This window comes from Artemia franciscana, chromosome 1 (genome assembly GCF_032884065.1).
Source record: "Artemia franciscana chromosome 1, ASM3288406v1, whole genome shotgun sequence".
NCBI lineage: Eukaryota > Metazoa > Arthropoda > Branchiopoda > Anostraca > Artemiidae > Artemia > Artemia franciscana.
Window position 1 is genome coordinate 69,613,030 of NC_088863.1, and position 22,664 is coordinate 69,635,693.

The 22,664-nt window shown below is 36.3% G+C and overlaps 1 protein-coding gene across 2 annotated transcripts in view; it reads right to left on the minus strand.

Moving 5' to 3' along the window:
* The window catches only part of LOC136033342 (WD repeat-containing protein 47-like), a 150,249-nt gene that overhangs the window by 18,969 nt on the left and 108,616 nt on the right, over positions 1-22,664 (minus strand). For both annotated transcript variants that reach the window (XM_065714141.1, XM_065714136.1), the window contains 2 exons: positions 15,111-15,304; positions 6,242-6,411 (listed from right to left, as the gene is read on the minus strand). In XM_065714141.1, coding sequence (XP_065570213.1) covers positions 6,242-6,411; positions 15,111-15,304 — 364 coding nt within the window. The remainder of the gene's footprint in view (positions 1-6,241; positions 6,412-15,110; positions 15,305-22,664) is intronic.

Genomic DNA, 22,664 nt, shown 5'->3' on the forward strand with positions numbered 1-22,664 from the left:
GGGTACTGCAACTTCCAATTTCAAATCAAACGAATCCAGTCTGAAGTTTAAAGACCACCCATTCCATAAAAAACTTTATATGCCCTCATGGTATAAATTACAACCCTTAACACGCGCGAGGGGAAGTTGTGTCAATCCTAGAGGCACTATTATATGTTCTTTTGACTGTTTTGAACAAAAATCGCTATCTCATAATTTCAATCAGATGTGTTTAGTGAAAAGAGGGGTTGTCAGAGAGGGAGGGGGGGACTAAATGCCCTCCATAACTTTCGACACTTCAAAGAAACTAGAGGTTCCAATTTTCAACAAAATGAGCTTCTTCTAAAGTTAAAGAATAATCCCTTCTATAAAAACCTTAAATGCCCCGTAGTATTACTTACAACCCTCGCCCCTAGGCTCAGGTGGTTTGTATCAACCCCAAAAGGCTTCTTATATAATCTTTGAACTATACTTAATAAAATTACTGTCTCAAAATTTTTTATTCGACGTATTTCGGGAAAAAAGGACTTGTTAGGGGGGGGGGGAAGCTGCCATCAGATCACTTTGAATCTCAAAAAGAGTGCTAGAAATTCATATTACAAATCCAATGATTCCTCTCTGAAGCAAATATGAACACCCCTATTCTATATGAACCTTATACACCCCCAGTGCATAAGTTACAACCCTTGCCCTGAGAGCTTTGGGGGCGAGATTGTCTTCCTCAGACATTATTTCTGGAGCCTTCAACAATAACGAACTAACTTGCTATCTCCAATTAAGCGGACGTCTGTGAGAAAATGATGAGTTTGGATGGGGACTGGTTGCTCTCAAATCACTTTTGACTTCTTCTAAATTTAAAGAACAATGAGCTTGTTCTACAGTTAAAGAACAATCCCCTCCATAAAAACCTTAAATGCCCCATGGTATAACTTACAACCCTCGCCCCCAGGCTCTGGTGGTTTGCATCAACCCCAAAAGGCTCGTTTTATAATCTTTGAGCTACACTGAATAAAATGACTGAATATCTCAAGATTTTTTATTCGATGTATTTCGGGAAAAATGACGTGTCGAGGGGGGGGGGGTAGCTGCCATCAGATCACTTTGAATCTTAAAAAGGGTACTAGAAATTCATATTACAAACTCAATGAGTCCCCTCTGAAGCATATACGACCATCCCTATTCTATGAGAACCTTATACTCCCCCAGGGCATAACTTACAAGCATTACCCTGAGATCCGTGGGGGCAGGGTTGTCTTCCTCAAAGACATAATTTCCCGACCCTTCACCAACAACGAACTAACTTGCTATCTCCAAACTTTAAGCGGACGTCTTTGAGGAAACGATGAGTGTGGGTGGGGACTGGTTGCTCTCAAATCACTTCTGACTCTTAAAAAGGGAACCATAACTTCCAATTTCAAATCTTACAAGCCCCATCTGATGTTTATACGACCATCAATTCCATAAAAATCTTACATTCCTCCAGGGCGTGACTTCAACCTTTTCCCGAGGGCACTGGGGGGTCGTGTCAACCCTAGAGGTATTGTTATATGTTCTTTGGACCATTTTGAGCAAAATCACACAATTTTAATCAGATTCGTTTGGTGATGGCGGTTAGTGGTGGGAAGGAGGGGTTTGCTGCCTTCCATCACTTTTGACTCTTAAAAGGGAACTAAAACTTCCCATTTTCAGCCAAATGAGCCTCTTCTAAAGTTTATACAACCATCACTTCCATAAAAACCTTAAATGCCCCCGGGGCATTGCTTACAACCCTTGCCCCCAGGCTCTGGCCCAACCCCCAGAGCTGGGGGTTTGTTTCAACCCCTAAAGCCTTGTTATATGATATTTACAGTATTTTGAACAAAATTTCTCAAAATTTCTATTAGATGCATTTTGGGACAATACTACGTGTGTTTGTGTGTGGGGAGAGGTAGCTGCCCTCCGATTACTTTGACTCTTAAAAATGGCAATAGAGCTTCTGATTACCGATTCAATGATCCCCCTCCAAAGTCTATATGACCACACTTTCTATAAAAAAAAACTTATATGCCCCCAGGGCATAACTTAAAACCCTTGCCCTGAGGGCTGAGGGGGATTTGTAATCCTCAAAGACTCAATTTCTGGAACTTTCAACTACGTTGAACAAAATGGCTATATCATAATTTTTATTAGAAGTGCTTTAGGTAATGATGGGCGTGGTAGGGGGAGGCATTTGCCCCCCGATCGCTTTCGATCAATAACAAAGGCAGTAGTCTTAATTTCGAATCAAATGACATAATTTCCAGACTTCTCAACTACGTTGAACAAAATGGATATATGAAAATTTTGATCAGAAGTGTTGGGAGAAATGAAGGGCGTGGGGGTAAGGGGTACTAGCCCTCTCGATTTCCAATTGAATATGCCTTTATAGAATTTTCTACGACAACACTTTCTATAAAAATCTTATATGCCCCCAAGGGATAACTTACAACCTTCACCCTGCGGGTTGTGGGGGGGGTCATCCTCAAAGACACAATTTCCAGAACTTTAAATTAAGTTGAACATAATGGCTATCTCAAAATTTTGATTGCGTGTGTTTGGGGTAAGGGTGGGCGTGGGAGGGGGTTAGTTGTCCTTCAATCACTTTCGACTATTTCCAATCAAATGAGCTCTTTTTGAAGTTTCTACGACAACTCTTTTGATACGAAGTGCCCTGGTCTAAGACAAAACAATATATAATATTTTGTGCCAACATCGTTCTTTACTTAGGCAGCGCTATTGCACTGCCTATGATTAAAGGGGACTATTCCCATTATTACATTATTCCCATTATTACACTATTCCGCATTATATTCCCATTATTACCATTCCAAACAAACATTGGTAAATTGTTCAAAAATAATTCAAAGAAACAATCTTCGAAGCACGCTTGATGCCCAGAACTGGAGACAATCCCTCAAGGAAGGTTCTGACAAGACTACGAACAGTCTGACAAGCCAACAAACCATAAAATACCAGATTTTATCGGAACTGACGTGAAGTAAAAATAAACCCTGGTTCAACATCAGCTGTAGGAGGATTATTTAAGCAAAGCAGAAAGAAAACGCTTGTTGTGTTGCGAGAGCAACACTTTGGTTTTGCCCCTTTTTTGTTTTTTGTTTTCCTATGCCGCCGATCTCAGCTTGTTCCTGGAAACTGGTAAGGGTCTAACCTGTGCGGGTTTTTACAGAAAGTGTGGACCTCAGGCCGGATTGATGAATATGAAATTACATTTTGGAAAGCTCCACAGAACTCTTGCCTGGGGCGGAAAAGTAGGGTTTTTGCTTGTCCACGAGCCAGAGCCTACGGTGTACGAAGTGAAGTGGAGTTATATAGCCTATTTCAGAGAGGAGTATCTGAAGTTGTGCAGCCAATCTTTTGTTTCATCAAACCATGTTTCTGCTTTCGAGTGGAAAGCTCCGTTCTAGCAGGCAAGCTGGCAGGCACCACTTTCGAATTGAAGATGGACTAAAATCTATAAGTGTTAAATATATGCGGCAATTACCCGGCCCCACAGCCAATACAACATCCTTGCTTTCTGAGAAAAACTCATTATGCAGAAGCATCTCAGTCACTGCTGGAAAAGTATAAGCAGGCAATGACACATCCCTGCTTTGTGAGAAAAACTTCAGTGTGCAGAAGCATCACTCACTTCTGGCAAAATATAAGCAGGTAATGATACATCCCTACTTTCTGAGAGAAACCCCAGCGTGCAGAAGCATCAGTCACTGCTGGAAAAATATAAGCAGGTAATGATACATCCCTGCTTTCTGAGAAAAACTTCAGTGTGCAGAAGCATCAGTCACTGCTGTAAAAGTATAAGCAGGCAATGACAAATCCTTGCTTTCTGAGAAAAACATCAGCATGCAGAAGCATCAATCACTGCTGGAAAAGTATAAGCAGACAATGACACATCCTTGCTTTCTGAGAAAAAATTCAGTATGCAGAAGCATCTCAGTCACTGCTGGAAAAGTATAAGCAGGCAATGACACATCCCTGCTTTCTGAGAAAAACTTCAGTGTGCAGAATCATCAGTCACTGCTGGAAAAATATAAGCAGGCAATGATACATCCCTGCTTTCTGAGAAAAACTTCAGTGTGCAGAATCATCAGTCACTGCTGGAAAAATATAAGCAGGCAATGATACATCCCTGCTTTCTGAGAAAAACTTCAGTGTGCAGAAGCATCAGTAACTGCTGGAGAGTATAAGCAGGCAATGACACATCCTTGCTTTCTGAGGAAAAATTTAGTATGCAGAAGCATCTCAGTCACTGCTGGAAAAGTATAAGCAGACAATGGCACATCCTTGCTTTCTAATAAAAAATTCAGTAAGCGGGAGCATCAGTCACTGCTGGAAAAATATAAGCAGGCAATGATACATCCTTGCTTTCTGAGAAAAACTACAGTGTGTAGAAGCATCAGTCACTGCTGGAAAAGTATAAGCAGGTAAAGACACATCCTTGCTTTCTGAGAAAAACTTCGCTATTCACAAGCATCAGTCACTGCTGGAAAAATATAAGCAGGCAATGATACATCCTTGCTTTCTGAGAAAAACTTCAGTATGCAGAAGCATCAGTCACTGCTGGAAAAGTATAAGCAGGCAATGACACATCCTTGCTTTCTGAGAAAAAATTCAGTATGCAGAAGCATCAGTCACTGCTGGAAAAATATAAGCAGGCAATGATACGTCCCTGCTTTCTGAGAGAAACTTCAGCGTGCAGAAGCATCAGTAACTGCTGGAAAAGTAAAAGCAGGCAATGACACATCCTTGCTTTCTGAGAAAAACTTCAGTATGTAGAAGCATCAGTTACTGCTGGAAAAGCATAAGCAGGCAATGACACATCCTTGCTTTCTGAGAAAAAATTCAGTATGCAGAAGCATCTCAGTCACTGCTGGAAAAGCATAAGCAGGCAATGACACATCCTTGCTTTCTGAGAAAAAATTCAATATGCAGAAGCATCTCAGTCACTGCTGGAAAAGCATAAGCAGGCAATGACACATCCTTGCTTTCTGAGAAAAAATTCAGTAAGCGGAAGCATCAGTCACTGCTGGAAAAATATAAGCAGGCAATGTTACATCCTTGCTTTCTGAGAAAAACTACAGTGTGTAGAAGCATCAGTCACTGCTGGAAAAGTATAAGCAGGCAATGACACATCCTTGCTTTCTGAGAAAAACTTCAGTATGCAGAAGCATCAGTCACTGCTGGAAAAATATAAGCAGGCAATGATACATCCTTCTTTTCTGAGAGAAACTTCAGTGTGCAGAAGCATCAGTCACTGCTGGAAAAATATAAGCAGGCGATGATACATACTTGCTTTCCGAGAAAAAATTCAGTGTGCAGAAGCATCAGTCACTGCTGGAAAAAAATAAGCAGAATATAATGATGATATTCCATGGGGTTGATAATGTCAAACCTGGATTAGGTTGAAATTGGGTATGATGTTTCGTTGATGTTTCAAGAACACGCTGGATTAGGTTAATTTTAACTTCAACGATAAGTCACAGATTCAAGATACAGAAGAATCTATACAGAGAAGAAAAAAATTCAAAAAGAAGAAAGCGAAAAATGGTTAGTGTGAGTGTAATTTTTATCAAGACATTTAATCCAAGACTGAAGAATAAGACGAAAATAGATATTTAATCAAAGAAACTTAAGAGAATGTGTCTGAAGGAATGTTACTGGACAGCAAAGCAGAATGAGCTGCAATTGTATGTCAGCTGGGAGGTTTTTTTTTTTATTTAAAAAAAACGATAAGAATTTATCGTGCTCATTTGGTGAGATTTGGTTCGCTCATTTGGTGAGAACTTAAAAATATTTCCTTTTGAAAAAATGCCATTTTTTCCTTGAAGAAAACAAATAATAATCGCAAAAATAAATCGGAGCTTAATTACCGAATCAATAATAAAATCAATCTAATAACTAAATCAAGATAACTTGCAAATTATCATAATGAAAGTGACGACAAAAACAGCTAACATGACTTGAATCAAGGCAAGTTAATATCCTTTCGAGCTAAACATATTTTTAGAATACATATTCCACTTCTCGCCTTTCTTTACAATTTTACGATAACAATTATTACATTAAATTTTGCTATATTTTGATATTTTCTTTTTTCGAACGTACATTTTGGAATTTTATACAATACAGGGTTTTATGCTTCCTTTGCATAAAATCGTAAAATAAAAGTAAAATATAAGAAATAAATTGGAGCTACGTGGGCACCGGGTAACAAAAGCTTCAATACCTATAAAATTTTTATTTTCAACGTCAAACCTCATCAGCTTCAGTGTTTTATCATTTGATCCAGTAGCTATCAAATCCCCATTTGGATTCCATCCAAGACAGTATATTGACCCTTTATGGTGGCCGGTCTTTTTACAAACAAGCCCTGGAGAGCTAACAGCATCATTTTTCCTAGAACAATAATCAATATTAGAAACAAAAATTTTCTAGAAAGGTAATCTCTTCTAAAAACTAACAATTGTCCTAGAAAAAAAGACCTATAAAATATATACATATACCTTGACCAATACCTGTACATTGTCCTATACCTATGACCTATAACAGACGTAAATCTTGAAAAGATATACTAAAGAAACAATTATGAAGTATCAATACAAAACGTAAAATAAAAGCTCCCCTGTCTTTTAATCCATTAAATATCGATATTGTTTGCAGATTAGGAATAGTCTGAAAACTTCCAGAATGTTTAAATCCATCTTGAATGCTACATTAGTAATCTTAATAGCACTCAGTCTTCTGGTTCAAGTAATGAGGAATGCAGTCCACCCTAATCGTAAATGCTGTAAGCCAACTCTTGAGATCATTGTGCTGAGCTTGTTTATTATTATATTTTTGTCAGTATTCAAAGCCACCACTTCGTGACTCCAAGAATTAGAGTTTTTTGACCTCTAATAGGGAGATTTAAGATTAAATCGCAAAGGTAGGATGTCCAAATTTTCCCTTGAAGAACTGATCCGGCTCTTGTTCACAGTTCAGCTGCTAACTTTACCAAAAAAATTCTTAGTATTAATTGCTCAGTATTAAACACTTACATAATTTCAAAATAGGTAGTCAGGGCTGATATATGGCTGGAATATGCCACCAAAATGCATGCATGTGTCAATGTCTCAAGCAGAGACTTGTTCGGTAAAGTTTTGCAAGCACACCCTAAAATCGGCACCTACCCGTGTACACGTTGTACTAACAGACAAAGGATTGGGTAGGTATAATCATCATATTCTTCACTTGTGTTATTGTGCGATGCTTTTAATGAATATAAGTTAGCATTATCCACTTTACAACTTTCCACTCTTCAAGAGCGTCGTCTCAGTTTGATCCTTGAATTTGGCCAATATCTTCTCAGAAGTGATAAACACAGATCGATACTAACACCAGTTTTAGTGAAACATTGAAGTACTAGGTCGAAGAACATTGACAGACTAGCAGCATCTCCTTCACTTGGCGCAAATCGTTTTTCCAACTCATTCAGCCCTTTCTTTGTATCAAAGTATAACAATTGCTGATTTAATCCTATTCCTCTTCGGATTTTTTCGTCGATTGATTTAATCCTTTTTTGTAAGCACAACCCATTTAGTTTTATGACTATGAGAGATTGTGCAAATAAACCGATTTGTTGTTGTTGTTGTTGTTGTTAGTGTTTCACCAGGCAACATGACAACGAGAGTCCAAGCTAAGCAGACTATGTTGCTGTTACGCCACCTAACGTTAGATAATCTCAATTTTGATTGATTTTTTAATTCAAGTCTCCTTGAATTTTCTCTTCTTCAATTCTCCTTAGTGACAGCTCCTCAATTATTCTTTTTTTGCCAAGACAATAACGCATCAGCCATTTTCTTACAAAACAGTCATGATATACTGGAAGACTTGTTCAAGTGCATTTCAAAGTTTTTGTGTTCTGAGAGCCAATTCGATAGATGCAGAATATCATTGCCTAACGTTGAACTTAGAATTAAAACCAGTGATTCCCAGTCTGGTAAAAACCTTTTTTTCCAACTTAGTCAACTAGTCGATTAAGTCTTATATCTTTTTCTGAATATTTTCCTCTGGTTTGTGCAGCCTATATTTAGCCCGTTTATCTAGATTGAAACAATTCCAATTTCAGTTTCGTCAGCTTCACTATTCACTATTACTCATAGATGGAAAAGCCCTCTTTCTATGTGTCATCATGTCTTCCCTCAAGGTTTGTAGATCATCTGGTATTTCAAAATATACTTTGCACCATATGTTACTATATCAGTCCTGCCGCTTTTAGTTATTTAATAAAGAGCATCATTTTCTCACTGTACTCCATGTGAAAATAAAACGTTCCAGAAACTCTACTTAGAACAATTCTTACTGAAAAATTTTCATGGTTTCATCAACATACTGTCAATGAGACATAAGAGAAAAAAATTAAACACAGACAAAAGCCAAAGAGCATTAAAAAAAAACAGAAAAGGAAAGAGATAAATAAAAAGTTAATGCATAAAATAGGAAAGAGTAGTATTATATTCAAACTTAACAAAACGAATTATTGCGTGACACCCTAAGGGTCTGGGTTACTTGAAAAAGCAGCTCGAATTTCCCATCTGTACCTCCTGTTTTCAGTCATGTCCTTTTTAAGACGGGGAGGTTGCCTAGGGTGTTTTCAGTATTAAATCCTCTAACAGCGATAATTTTTCACTATATAAGAATAAATTGTATTTTACACAAAAACACAAAGATCAAGTATTGAACTGCTAATACCAAAACCGATGCTTCTATCCAACAAATTAATCCTTCCGTTCCAATCAAATGGCAAGATACGAATATTTTTTCAAACAGCGCAAGACCAGCCTTCCAAGACCCGCCTTATTGTGATAAGTTGTGAACAATCATTGTCGTCTCTTGCCTTATCGCCTTGCAATTAAACAAAAACACCTGTGGATGAGGTTTGGCCATAATCAGGCTATCTAGCCTGATTTACTAGACAACACTATCCAAGAAAGCTAATAAAAAGTCAATTTATTTTTGACTGTAGTATTTTTACCACATTAGACAGTAAAGACATACTTCAAAAGGTTTTTCAGTGGCTGATCAATGATCTGTGTAGCGCAGGTGCACTCCCGTTCCAAACAAACAATCAGCGACACCTAGACTCGAACCCCGGTCCTCAACGATAAAGGATTTAAAGTCTAGCACGCTAACCACTTGGCTAGAAGACAGAAGAGCGAATAGGTGAAGGGGTTAAGGAGACGAACAAAGTAAGCTATCCAGTTTTGTTGAATTATAAATACATTTTTAAAACTAGAAGCGAAGCTATTATAAAATCAAATAGCCACTGTGTTTTGTGGCAATAACTGAAATGATAAAAATTTTTATCACTGACCAATGATCTGTGTAGCGCAGGTGCCGATATCCTAATTCTCTGCCTAAGACCAGGAGTACAATGCGTGGTTGGGGGCAAATCATCCGATGCTTCTCGTGTTTTCCCCCCAGATTTCCCCAGATGCCCGTTTAGAGCTGGGTCTACTCTGGCTGAGCTTACAGAGTCATACCGCTGACTCCCGTTCCAAACAAACAATCAGCGACACCTAGACTCGAACCCCGGTCCTCAACGATAAAGGATTTAAAGTCTAGCACGCTAACCACTTGGCTAGAAGACAGAAGAGCGAATAGGTGAAGGGGTTAAGGAGACGAACAAAGTAAGCTATCCAGTTTTGTTGAATTATAAATACATTTTTAAAACTAGAAGCGAAGCTATTATAAAATCAAATAGCCACTGTGTTTTGTGGCAATAACTGAAATGATGAAAACACCGTTAAAATAGCAATAAAGTAATAAAATAGATACATCTTATTTAACAGCAAAGTCATCCAAACAGAGAGTTCAAAATCCAAACAGAGTTCAGACAACAACAAAAATTACTATCTGCGATATAAAGTATTGAAAAAAAGATTGGTTTTAATATTAGTGTTACATAAAAGGAAAAACAAAAGTGTACCATTTGCGCTACCTTTCACAAGAAAGTGCACTAAACATCTCTCTATACTATAATGTTTCAGCGCTTCACTTACTGCCACGGAAAAAAATTAAAAAAGCAAACATCAGTGCAGCCCATGTGAAACGGTGATTTTCCTTTTTGCTCAAGACAGGGGACTGTAATTGCCCTAAATTTGCTAGTTAAAATAGCTAGCGAGGTATATGACGAGGATACCATGCATATCCTTGTTACTACCTAAATTAATTTTCTTCTAGGCCTCACAGGCTACTGCAAAGTAACAAAGGGATGTCTAATGGTACGACTAAAAGTTACCGCCTCTTATAAATCGTCTAGTGCCATATGCGACAAAAAGTTCCCGTCATTTGTGTCAACAAGGAGCAAGAGAAGCGGAACCTTCATGGTTAAAACCCCTCTTATAAACAACCACTGTACTCCCTCCCTCTTTTAGTTAGAGAAAACTTAAGCATTTGATTTAAAAGAAGATTTCAGATTCTTTATCTACGTGAAAAACTAAGCAAAGAGAAAACAGTTTTTAATTTCGACAAAGCAGTGAACAAAAATTAAAATCTAGAAGCAAATCTGCACTTTAACTAAAAATATAAAAATATTCAGAACATTTCGGCCCCACGTAGGGAGCCTTTCTCAACGGAAAAAAAACAAACGACAAAAAAGAAGAATTTTTGTTTTTAAACATAACACAAAAAAAACAATAAATGAATAAGAAACTCACATTATAAATAAAACTCCCAGCACTGATGGTAATAACTTAAGACAAAACCAAAGGAAATGTTAGGCTATAATGAAACCTTTGTCTTAAGGGAGTTTTGTTTATAATGTGAGTAGTTCCTTATTTATTTATTGTTTTTTTTCGTGTGTTTAGTTGTCGTGGCTTTTTTTTGTGTGTTACGTTTAAAAAAAATATTGTTTTTCTTCTTTTTTTGTCGTTTAGAATTTTTTTCCGTTGAGAAAGGCTCCCGGAAGTGGGGCCTAAATATTCAGAATATTTTTATTTTTTATTTATAAGTGTAGATTTGTTTTTATATTTAATTTTTTGTTCACTGCTTTGTCAAAATTAAAAATCCGTTTTCTCTTTGCTAAATTTTTCGTAAATGGCAAAGCAGCATGGTCTAAAAAATTGCTTATTATCTAAGTTAGAAAGCAGCACTTATTTCTGTTCGATAGTCTAAAGAATGTAAAAAGTAAAACCTATAATTAATTCCTTATTTTAACAAAACATCATGATGACTTCTTTAATTTCAAGGCCTAAGTGAAACACAGATCTAAGGTTTATAATGTATACTTAAATAAAAAGCAGTAATTACTTTTTTAAAAAGTATTTTTTTAAACAAGCAAAGAGAAAAGTGAAAACATAAAACAAGCAAAATCACTGCTTTGCTAATCATGCAAGCTTTGTTTACAAAACTAGCTCAAAAAATTAACTGGTAATATTTTTGAATGCCTGTAGAATTCTAAAACCCAGCAATTCACTGAGATTGCTTGAGGTTTGCTTCCAAAAGAAAAGCTTTATCTTTTTTATATTGATTGTGGAAAAGTCCAAACAGCATTGAGTGACAATACTTTTTTTGGGTGGCAATATGCAAGCTGTTAAGAGTGGGAAATCTGATTCCTATTTACTGTTACTTGCCTCAAGATAAAAAAAAAAACATTCGATCGCTCACTTTTTTTACTAAGTCTATTGCTAACCTCAAGAGTCTAATTCTTTATTCCTTTAGGCTAAGACAACTAATATTCAAAACACGTTTTGAAAAAAAACTGTCTAGTGAGAAAAATTGCTAATTCAAAGGCATTACAGGAATGGTGACTAATATATGTTTTCGCTTTAACGCAGAAGCTTATTGCGAAAACGAAATGTTGGGATTTTGAAAAAAAAGAGCTTAAAACCATCGAAAATAACAGCGGGTCATCATTAATAGTACACCATAGGAATCACCATTGTCATTTTTATGGTAATGAATTTCAACAACTTTAATCGTATTGTTATTATTATACCTGCTTAGCATAGAAATACATACGCTTCTATTGAATAGACCTTAAAAATAGTTATACCTCAAATCGAATATTTTTGGATAGTCAAAGACTATCCACAGTCAAAAACTCTAAAAGTCCTGGAATTTGAACCGACGCAATAGAATGTCCTGGATTGCTTAAATTAATCGAGTCGAACCCATTTAATACAAGAGAACACATGTAAATATTTACGCTTCAATTGAATAGACCTGGACTCTTAAAGTCCAGGAATTTGAACCGACGCTTAAAATAATCTGGATTGATTAAGTTAATTGAATCGAACCCATTTAATACAAGAGAACACATAGAAATAGATACAGTTCAATAGAAGAGACCTTAATGATAGTTATGCCTCAACTCGGATATTTTTTGATAGTCGAAAACTATCCATAGTCAAAAACTCCTAAAGCCCAGGAATTTGAGCCGACGAAATAGAATGTTCTGGATTGCTAAAATTAATCGAATCGAACCCATTTAACACAATAGAATACCTAGAATTAGATACGCTTCAATTGAATATACCTAAAAGATAGTTATACCTCAACTCGGACATTTTTGGACAGTCAAAAACTCTTAAAGTCCGGGAATTTGAACCGACGCTTAAGATGTTCTGGATTGATTAAGTTAATCGAATCGAACCCATTCAATACAAGAGAACATATAGAAATAGATACACTTCAACTGAATAGACCTTTCCTGAATGATAGTTATACCTCAACTCGGATACTTTTGGATAGTCAAAAACTATCCATAGTCAAAAACTCTTAAAGTCCGGGAATTTGAACCGACGCAATAGAATGTTCTGGATTGCTTAAGCTAATCGAATCGAACCCATTTAATACAAGAGAACACATACAAATATTTACGCTTCAATTGAATAGACCTTAAAGATAGTTATGCCTCAACTCGGACATTTTTGGACAGTCAAAAACTCTCAAAGTCCCGGAATTTGAACCGACGCATAAGATAATCTGGATGGAATAAGTTAATCGAATGGAACCCATTTAATACAAGAGAACACATAAAAATAGATACACTTCAATAGAATAGACCTTAATGATAGTTATGCCTCAACTCGGATATTTTTGGATAGTCGAAAACTATCCATAGTCAAAAACTCTTAAAGTCCGGGAATTTGAACCAACGAAATAGAATGTTCTGGATTGCTGAAATTAATCGAATCGAACCCATTTAATACAAGAGAACACATGGAAATAGGTACGCTTGAATTGAATAGACCTTAAAGATAGTTATGCCTCAACTCGGATATTTTTGGACAGTCAAAAACTCTTAAAGTCCGGGAATTTGAACCGACACATAAGATGTTCTGGATTGATTAAGTTAATCAAATCCCATTTAATACAAAAGAACACATAGAAATAGGTACGCTTCAATTGAATAGACCTTATAGATAGTTATGCCTCAACTCGAATATTTTTGGGCAGTCAAAAACTCTTAAAGTCCGGGAATTTGAACCGACACATAAGATGTTCTGGATTGATTAAGTTGATCAGATCCCATTTAATACAAGAGAACACATAAAAATAGGTACGCTTCAACTGAATAGACCTTAAAGATAGTTACGCCTCAACTCGGATATTTTTGGACAGTCAAAACCTCTTAAAGTCCGGGAATTTGAACCGACGCATAAGATGTTCTGGATTGATTAAGTTAGTCTAATCGAACCCATTTAATACAAAAGAACACACAGAAATAGGTACGCTTCAATTGAATAGACCTTAAAGATAGTTACACCTCAACCCGGATATTTTTGGACAGTCAAAAACACTTAAAGTCCGGGAATTTGAACCGACACATAAGATGTTCTGGATTGATTAAGTTTGAACCGACGTATAGGAATGTTCTGGATTGATTAAGTTAATCGAATCGAATCCATTTAATACAAGAGAACACATAAAAATAGATACATTTTTATTGAATAGACCTTAAAGATAGTTATAGCTCAACTCGGATATTTTTGGATATTCAAAAACTCTTAAAGTCCGGGAATTTGAACCGACGCAATAGAATGTTCTGGATTGATGAAGTTAATCGAATCGAACCCATTTAATACAAGAGAACACATAGAAATAGATACGCTTCAACTGAATAGACCTTAAAGATATTATGCCTCAACTCGGATATTTTTGAACAGTCAAAAACTCTTAAAGTCCGGGAATTTGAACTGACACCATAGAATTTTCTGGATTGATGAAAGTAATCGGATCGAACCTATTTAATCGAAGAAGAAGCATAAAAATAGATACGTTTCTATTGAACAGACATTAAAGATAGTTATACCTCAACTCGGATATTTTTGGATAGTTAAAAACTCTTGAAGTCCAGGAATTTGAACCGACACCATAGAATTTTCCGGATTGATGAAATTAACCGAATCAAACCCATTTAATCCAGAAAGAAGCATAAAAATAGATACGCTTCTACTGAATAAACCTTAAAAATGCCTCAACTCGGATATTTTTGAACAGTCAAAAACTCTTAAAGTCCAGGAATTTGAACCGACACCATAGAATTTTCCGGATTGATGAAATTAACCGAATCGAACCCGTTTAATCCAGAAAGAAGCATAAAAATAGATACGCTTCTACTGAATAAACCTTAAAAATGCCTCAACTCGGATATTTTTGAACAGTCAAAAACTCTAAAAGTCCAGGAATTTGAACCGACTCCATAGAATTTTCCGGATTGATGAAATTAACCGAATCAAACCCATTTAATCCACAAAGAAGCATAAAAATAGATACGCTTCTACTGAATAAACCTTAAAAATGCCTCAACTCGGATATTTTTGAACAGTCAAAAACTCTTAAAGTCCGGGAATTTGAACTGACACCATAGGATTTTCCCCATTGATGAAAGCAATCGGATCGAACCTACGGTTCTATTAAATAAACTTAAAGATAGTTTTACCTCAACTCAGACATTTTTGGATAGTCAAAAACTCTTAAAGTCCGGGAATTTGAACCGATTCCATGGAATTTTCCGGATTAATCAAATTAATCGAATCGAACCCATTTAATCGAGGAAGAAGCATAAAAATAGATACGCTTCTATTGAATAAACTTAAAGATAGTTTTACCTCAACTCGGATATTTTTGGATAGTCAAAAACTCTTAAAGTCCGGGAATTTGATCCGACACCATAGAATTTTCCAGATGGGTGAAATTCTGCACATCTTATTGCCTGACTGTCCTCGATTATATTTGCAGGAGCAAAACAGGAACGCGCATCGTTAGAAGCCTGTAGGTGGTCAATTATTGAAGAGTCCAATGGCTATAATTAAAATAAATATATGTACTTGTGCATCCGATACATTATATTCGCCATACCTTTAGAATATTTAATTGAAGAAACTAAAATAATGTTGCCACCATGTTCTTACAGTTAAAAAAGACAGAGTATACTCACATGTTTGTAGATGAAAATACCAAGCAAGAAAAAAGAAATATATACATACAAAGGTAGATGTTGAGCTGAAAAAAGAAAAAGGCCATAAGTTAAGTTCAGAGCTGAACAGATTCTATTTTAAAAAATAAAAATAAATAAATGCACTGAGTACTGGATAAAAGGGGAGCTAGGCTACTTAATTGAACTATCAAAAAAAGTATTTCTTGCGATACTAATAAATTTACAATAGTAAATTATTATTTACTATTCGTATTTCATAAATACATATGTCTTAAAATCAGCTAAAATAAACTGAATGATGGTATTTCTCAAGAATTTCAAAATCCAGTACTTTGCTGAAAGGATAAAACTGACCCCAAAACAAGCAAGTTCCACTAGGACGCAGGGAAATCAAAGCCCAAATGTAAGGCTAATTTATAAGGATTTCTCTCTTTTACCGGCTATGACTTAGACAGTTTATTTTATGCACTTACAGTTTTCTATGACTCAACCAATTTCACCTTACAGTAAAGAGCTGACTTTTGACAATCTTGCGATATTTTGAACTATCACAAATCCCTTAATTTGAGCCTGTTATATATATATATATATATATATATATATATATATATATATATATATATATATATATATATATATATATATATATATATATATATATATATATATATATATATATATATATATATATATATATATATATATATTCACTATCAATTCTTCAAGAAAAATTTTTTCTCGTTTTATTTTTCTTAAATGTACATATCAACGCTTACAATAATATATTTTCCAGTTTTGGCGATGACACAAAATAATCCAACATGATTCCTTCTTAAATTACAGTTTTAAGTATAGTTTAACCTCCTACCTCCCTTAGAGTACTATACGTGCATTTTCTTCACATTGACGTAGAGTCCAAGGGATATATTGTCACCAGTATATTTGAGAAATTTAAAATAAAAGATTTTCTCAAGCGTGGGGATTCCGAACAATGGAGAATTTGCTACATGTTTTCCAGAGAAATTACCTAGGAATTGTTTTGGGTATGCGACTGACAATGCCGTATCTCAAACAGTAGGCTGTTCAAAAAATGTGTTCAATCCTGCTTTCTAGGGCTATAATGCGAGAAAATTTGAGATAGCAAGGATACACTCATCAGAAGAAGGATGACAGATTGCCAAACACCGTCCTTGTCGGTCAATCGTTTGGGGCCAAACAAAAATTAGGTCATCCCCGAATGAGGTGCAAGGATGTCGTAAGGAAATAATTGAGGGAAATGGATACTTCTTGGGTGTGTGCAAAGAGGAGGCTTTGAATGGAGAGGGAGCGCGCGTAACTGTAAGGGCCTCAGACGGCTTGGTGCTGCAGTGAGTCGTTAGTAGTAGTAGGTAAAATATCTTTTCTTTAAACAGCCTCTTTCAGAATGCGGTTACTTTTAACTTTCTAATGGGTTGAAGTGGGAACTCTACGAGAGGGAGAAATTCAAAACTTCACTTAAGGGTTCTCAACCACTGAGATTGCAATGGTACCCATCTTACGCTTCCCCACTTTTCCCCTCATGAAATGGTACCAAAAGTGTCATTTTTAGTTTCAAGCTGTATTTTACAATAGTTCTTAACTATTACAAAACAATAGTTTTCAATTTGACCTTTTTTCTAGTTAAAAAAAGAGCATTTTTGTAGATATGAGCTTGAGACCTTTACAGTATAGTTCTCAGATATGCTGAATCTGATGATGTGATCTTCATTAAGATCAAATCAATGTTCAAGGATGTTTCTTCCCTTTTTCAAAAATCAGTACTTCCAGTTTTTCAGGCTCGTATGGTAACAATAAAATCAATGAATTTTTTATATTTGGAGCATAAAAATCCAATTCTTTTGAAATATCAACTGTTATCGAAACTCAACTTTCTTACAGTTCGCTACCATGAACTGTTTGATCGTGTGACCTTAAAGAAAATCCGAATAAACAAACGATTCCACTCTAAAGTTCAAGTTCTTTATTATTCTTTAACTATACATATTTAAAACTATTCACATAATATCCCCGGCAGGGAGACTGGCTCGAAAGCCGGACGACAATACAAACTGTATAAACAAACAAACCCAGAAGAAACGGATGTCATCACACTTCTCACTCAATCTCACACCAAAAAATAAATGCCGAAAAAACATTTAGAGTCCTTTCATTCATTGATTCATTATTAAAATTATTGCCAATATTTATCCGATAGCTTAAGGGCCGGGAGCTACTCACAAATTAATATTTACTAATTAGCAGAGCTTTGATTTAGTGTTTAAAGTATAGCGATAGACTCTGATCAAAAAAAGATTCATATGTATTCTAATAATTTGTAATAAGATTTTTAGGCGAAAATCTAGACCGTTCGGAGACAATGAAAGGCACAGGAAGCTTACTTAAAGGACAACGAGGATTATATGGTCGGACTGAGGGAGGGTCTGGAAAAAATTATTTAAAACAATCTGGTTGCAGATCCTTTAGATAACGGACACGGATAAGTATACATTGAAAAACTAAAATTTATCTAACGGGAATGATATTAAAATAACTGTAAATACTCTTAGTTGGAGATTTACCAGGAAGAGAAACTGGGAAATAAAATAACATCTTAAGGATTCTCATTGCTTTATTTTGTAACTTCACATTAGGAGAAATATGTGACTGAAACCTACTCAATTAAATAATCGAATAATAATTAATATACGAATGAACAAGAGAAAAATAGATTGATTTTAAAGCATATAAAGGAAGGAAAAATTTAAGACGATGCATTACACCTACGTTCATTCCCAACTTAAGCCTTAGGCTAGTGATATGAGTTTTCCAGCTTAAATTCTGATCAACAATGACTCCAAGATACCGAGTTGTTTGTACTCGATTTATTTTTATTACTTGACCTCCAAATGTGACTTCAACCTCTTGTAACGCTGGTACTGCAGTAGAAGTTCTTTAAAAAAAAAAACATAAGAGTCTTTGAAGTGTTAACAACCAATTTGTTACAATGGAACCAGTGAAGCATCTTTCTCAGTGATAATTCGAGATTAAATTTTACAGATTGATGATCTATGTCGCAGGTAGAGTTGGCTGTATCATCAGCAAACAGCAAACTGAGAACCGGAAAAGCAAGAAGAGGGGGGAGGGCATAAGCATCCTCACGATAGATTCTGCCCACTTTGAGTTTTAATGTCATTTGTCATTTGCGTCCATTTTGCGTCTATTTTTCAAATTATATTCCTTTCTAAAATATATTCAGGGTTATCTTACTAAATATGAGGGAGGCTTTATTTCCTCTTAACCCTTCTCTCACTTGTCCTTGTTCTTTAAACTAACATTTAATTTTTGTATAATAATACTTTGACATCCATGGCTAATTTAGGTTTGTTTGTTTTCAGAGTAAAATAAAATATTTTAGTAATGAAAAAATGTTGTCCTGGCTGAAGGACCAATAAAACTTGATCAACTCCATCCCTGGCGATGACTGTAAGTCCTGTGCTGTTCCCTTCTATTTTTTGTTATTGTCACGGACGGCCTAGGGTGAATAGTTTCTCTACTGAAGAGTGTCTAAGAGTTAACAAGAGCTAAGAGCTCATATGGCACTTGTGACGAGGCCGGACGAGCCAAGAGCCAAGAACTCATATGGTACGAGCTCCAGCAAAATTCTAAGAATCAATAGATTGATTTAAAAGGAAAATCGGAGGCTTAATGTCGGTCGGGATTTAAAATAAGAGCTCCGAGTCACGAGGTCCTTCTAAATATCAAAATTCATTAAGATCCGATCACCCACTCGAAAGTTACAAATACCTAATTTTTTCTACTTTTTCCTCTCTCTTCTGCCCCCAAGATGGTCTAATCGGGGAAAACGACTTTCTCAAGTCAATTTGTGCAGCTCCCGGACACGCCTACCAATTTCCATCATTCTAGCACGTCCAGAAGCACCAAACTCGCCAAATCACTGAACCCCATCCCCTAACTCCCCCAAAGAGAGTGGATCCAGTACGGTTACATCAATCACGTATCTTTACATCAATCACGTATACGACATTTGCTTATTCTACCCAACAAGTTTCATCCTGGTTTCTCTACTCTAAGCGTTTTCCAAGATTTCCGGTTTCCCCCTCCAACTCCCCCCAATGTCAACAGATCTGGTCGGGATTTGAAACAAGAGCTCTGAAACATGAGTTCCTTCTAAATATAAAATTTCATTAAGATCTGGTCACCTGTTATCTTAAGTGAAAAATTCCTCAATTTTTAAAATTTTTCCAAATCAACACCACCCAGCTCCTCGACAGTGAACAGATCCGTTCCAATTATGTCAATCACGTATCTATAACTTGTGCTTATTCTTCCCATCAAGTTTCATCCCGATCTCTCCAAACTAAGCGTTTTCCAAGATTTCTGTTTCCCCCTCCAACCCCCTGTGTCCTTGGAACCGATTCGAATGGAAAATGGAGCATCTGAGACATAAGAACTTTCTATATATCAAGTTTTATCAAGATCCGATCACCCATTCGTAAGATAAAGATACCTCAATTTTCACGTTTTCCAAGAATACCGGTTTCCCCCTCCAACTCCCCCCAATGTCACCAGATCTGGTCGGGATTAAAAATGAGAGCTCTAAAGCACAAGATCCTTCTAAATATCAAATTTCATTAAGATATGATCACCCGTTCGTAAGTTAAAAATACCTTATTTTTTCTAATTTTTCAGAATTACTCCCTCCCCAATCCCAGCTCAACCAAAGAGGGCGGATCCAGTTCGGTTATGTCAGTCACGTATCTTGGACATGTTTTTATTCCTCCCACCAAGTTTCATCCTAATCTCTCCGCTTTTAGTGTTTTCCAAGATCCCGCCCCCCCCCCCCCCCCATGACACTGGATCCGGTTGGGATTTTAAATGAGAGATCTGAGTTACGAGGTCCTTCTAAATTTGAAATTTCATTAAGATACGATCGCTCCTTCGTAAGTCAAAAATACCTCATTTTTTCTAATTTTTCAGAATTACCCCCCCAATTTCCCCAAATAGAGCGGATCCATTCTGGTTATGTCAATCACGTATCTAGGACGTCTGCTTATTTTTTACACCAAGTTTCATCCCGATCCCTCCACTCTAAGCGTTTTCCAAGATTTTAGGTCCCCCCCAACTCCCCCACATGTCACCGGATCCAGAGCAGATCCATTCCGATTATGTCAGTCACGTATCTTGGACTTGTTTTTATTCTTCCCACCAAGTTTCATCCTGATCTCTCCGCTTTAAGTGTTTTCCAAGATTTCCGGTTCCCTCCAACTCCCCCCCCCCTCAATGATCCTGGATCTGGTCGGGATTCAAAGTTAGATATCTAAGTTACGAGGTCTTTCTAAACATGAAATTTCATTAAGATCCGATCACTCTTTCGTAAGTTAAAAATACCTCATTTTCCTAGTTTTCAGAATTAACCCTCCCTCCCTCCAACTCTCCCAAACAGAGCAGATCCGTTCCAGTTATGTCAATCACGTATCTAAGACTTCTGCTTATTTTTCCCACCAGGTTTTATCCCGATCCCTCCACTTCGAGCTCTGAGACACGATATCCTTCCGAACATCAAATTTCATTAGGATCCCATTACCCGTTCTTAAGTTAAAAATGCTTCTTTTTTTCTATTTTTCCAAATTAACCGCCCCCCCCCCACATCCCCCCAGATGGTCAAATCGGGAAGACGACTATTTCTGATTTAATCTGGTCCAGTCCCTGATATGTCTGCCAAATTTCATCGTCCTAGCTTACCTGGAATGCCTAAAGTAGCAAAACCGAGACCGACAGACCGATAGTCAGACCGACAGAATTTGCGATCGCTATATGTCACTTGGTTAATATCAAGCGCCATAAAAATTTTCAGGAATACAAGTTTTACTTATAAAACCCATAATAACAAGAGCTAAGAGCTCATATGGCACTTGTGACGAGGCAAGAAGAGCTAAGAGCCAAGAGATCATATGGTATGAGCTCTACCAAAATTCTATGAATCAATAGATTGATTTAAAAGGAAAATAAGAGGCTTAATGTCGGTCAGGATCGATCTAAAGATCGGTATGTTGGTTTTTTGGGCATTCTTGTTGATGAAAACTTGTCTTTCAAGCGTCACATTGATTTGATTAAAATGAAGATATGCAGGAGTCTCGGTATTTTAAGGAAACTCAAACATGTTTTCCCTGGATCAATTTTGGAAATCCTTTTTCACTCCTTGATCCAATCTTACGTTTCCTACTGTCCAATAGTATGGATGTCAACCTTTCCTTCAGTGTTAAAACCACTTTCTAAGGTTTATAATAAAGCTAGAAACCTCATTAAGGAAACTAACCGTTCAAGAGTTATCCCATTACTTGATCTCGAGTCACTGTATATTCTTTCGTGTGCATGTTTTACTTTTTCTCAGCTTCATGGTGACCTGCCCCGTCTCCTAAGTGTTCAGCCATCTTTCACCTCTGATCAGAATAATTATAATCTTCGCAATACCGAAAATCATATTCAAGTTCCTTTTACTCCTTGTGTAAGGTCAGACTTTAATCCTTTGATTGCGAGTTATATTGTATGGAATAAGTTGCCCGAATCAGCTCGAAGGTGCCACTCATTCGGTTTGTTCAAAAAATTATTAAAAATTCATTGGCTTCTTAGAAATTATTTTATCTCTTTTTATATGTGTATATGCGTGTATGTAGGAATATATATTTCCTTATTATTTCATTGGATTCTATTTTATCTACAGATCTACATAATTAATTTAGTCTATTCAATCTATTAGTCTATTTAGTTTTGTTTTCTATAGTTTTTCATTTTATTTATATTTTCCTCTCTTCTCCTTTTTGCTCTTCTCTGTAAATAAGTGATAATTTTTTCTTCTCTGAGTAAGTGGCTCGTTCATTTTCCCCTTTTTTACAGGCCAAAGAGCCTTTGGGGACATAGTAAAATGTAATATTGTATGCGTGTTTCGTGATGAATAAATCTTATCTTATCTTATGTCCTTCTAAATATCAAAATTCATTAAGATCCAATCACCCACTCGTATGTTATAAATCACTAAATTTTTCTAATTGTTCCTCTCCCTTTAGCCCCCCAGATGGTCGAATCTGGGAGAACGACTTTATCAAGTCAAATTGTAGAGCTCCCTGACACGCCTACCAATTTTCATCGTCCTAGCACGCCCAGAAGCACCAAACTCGCCTGATCACTG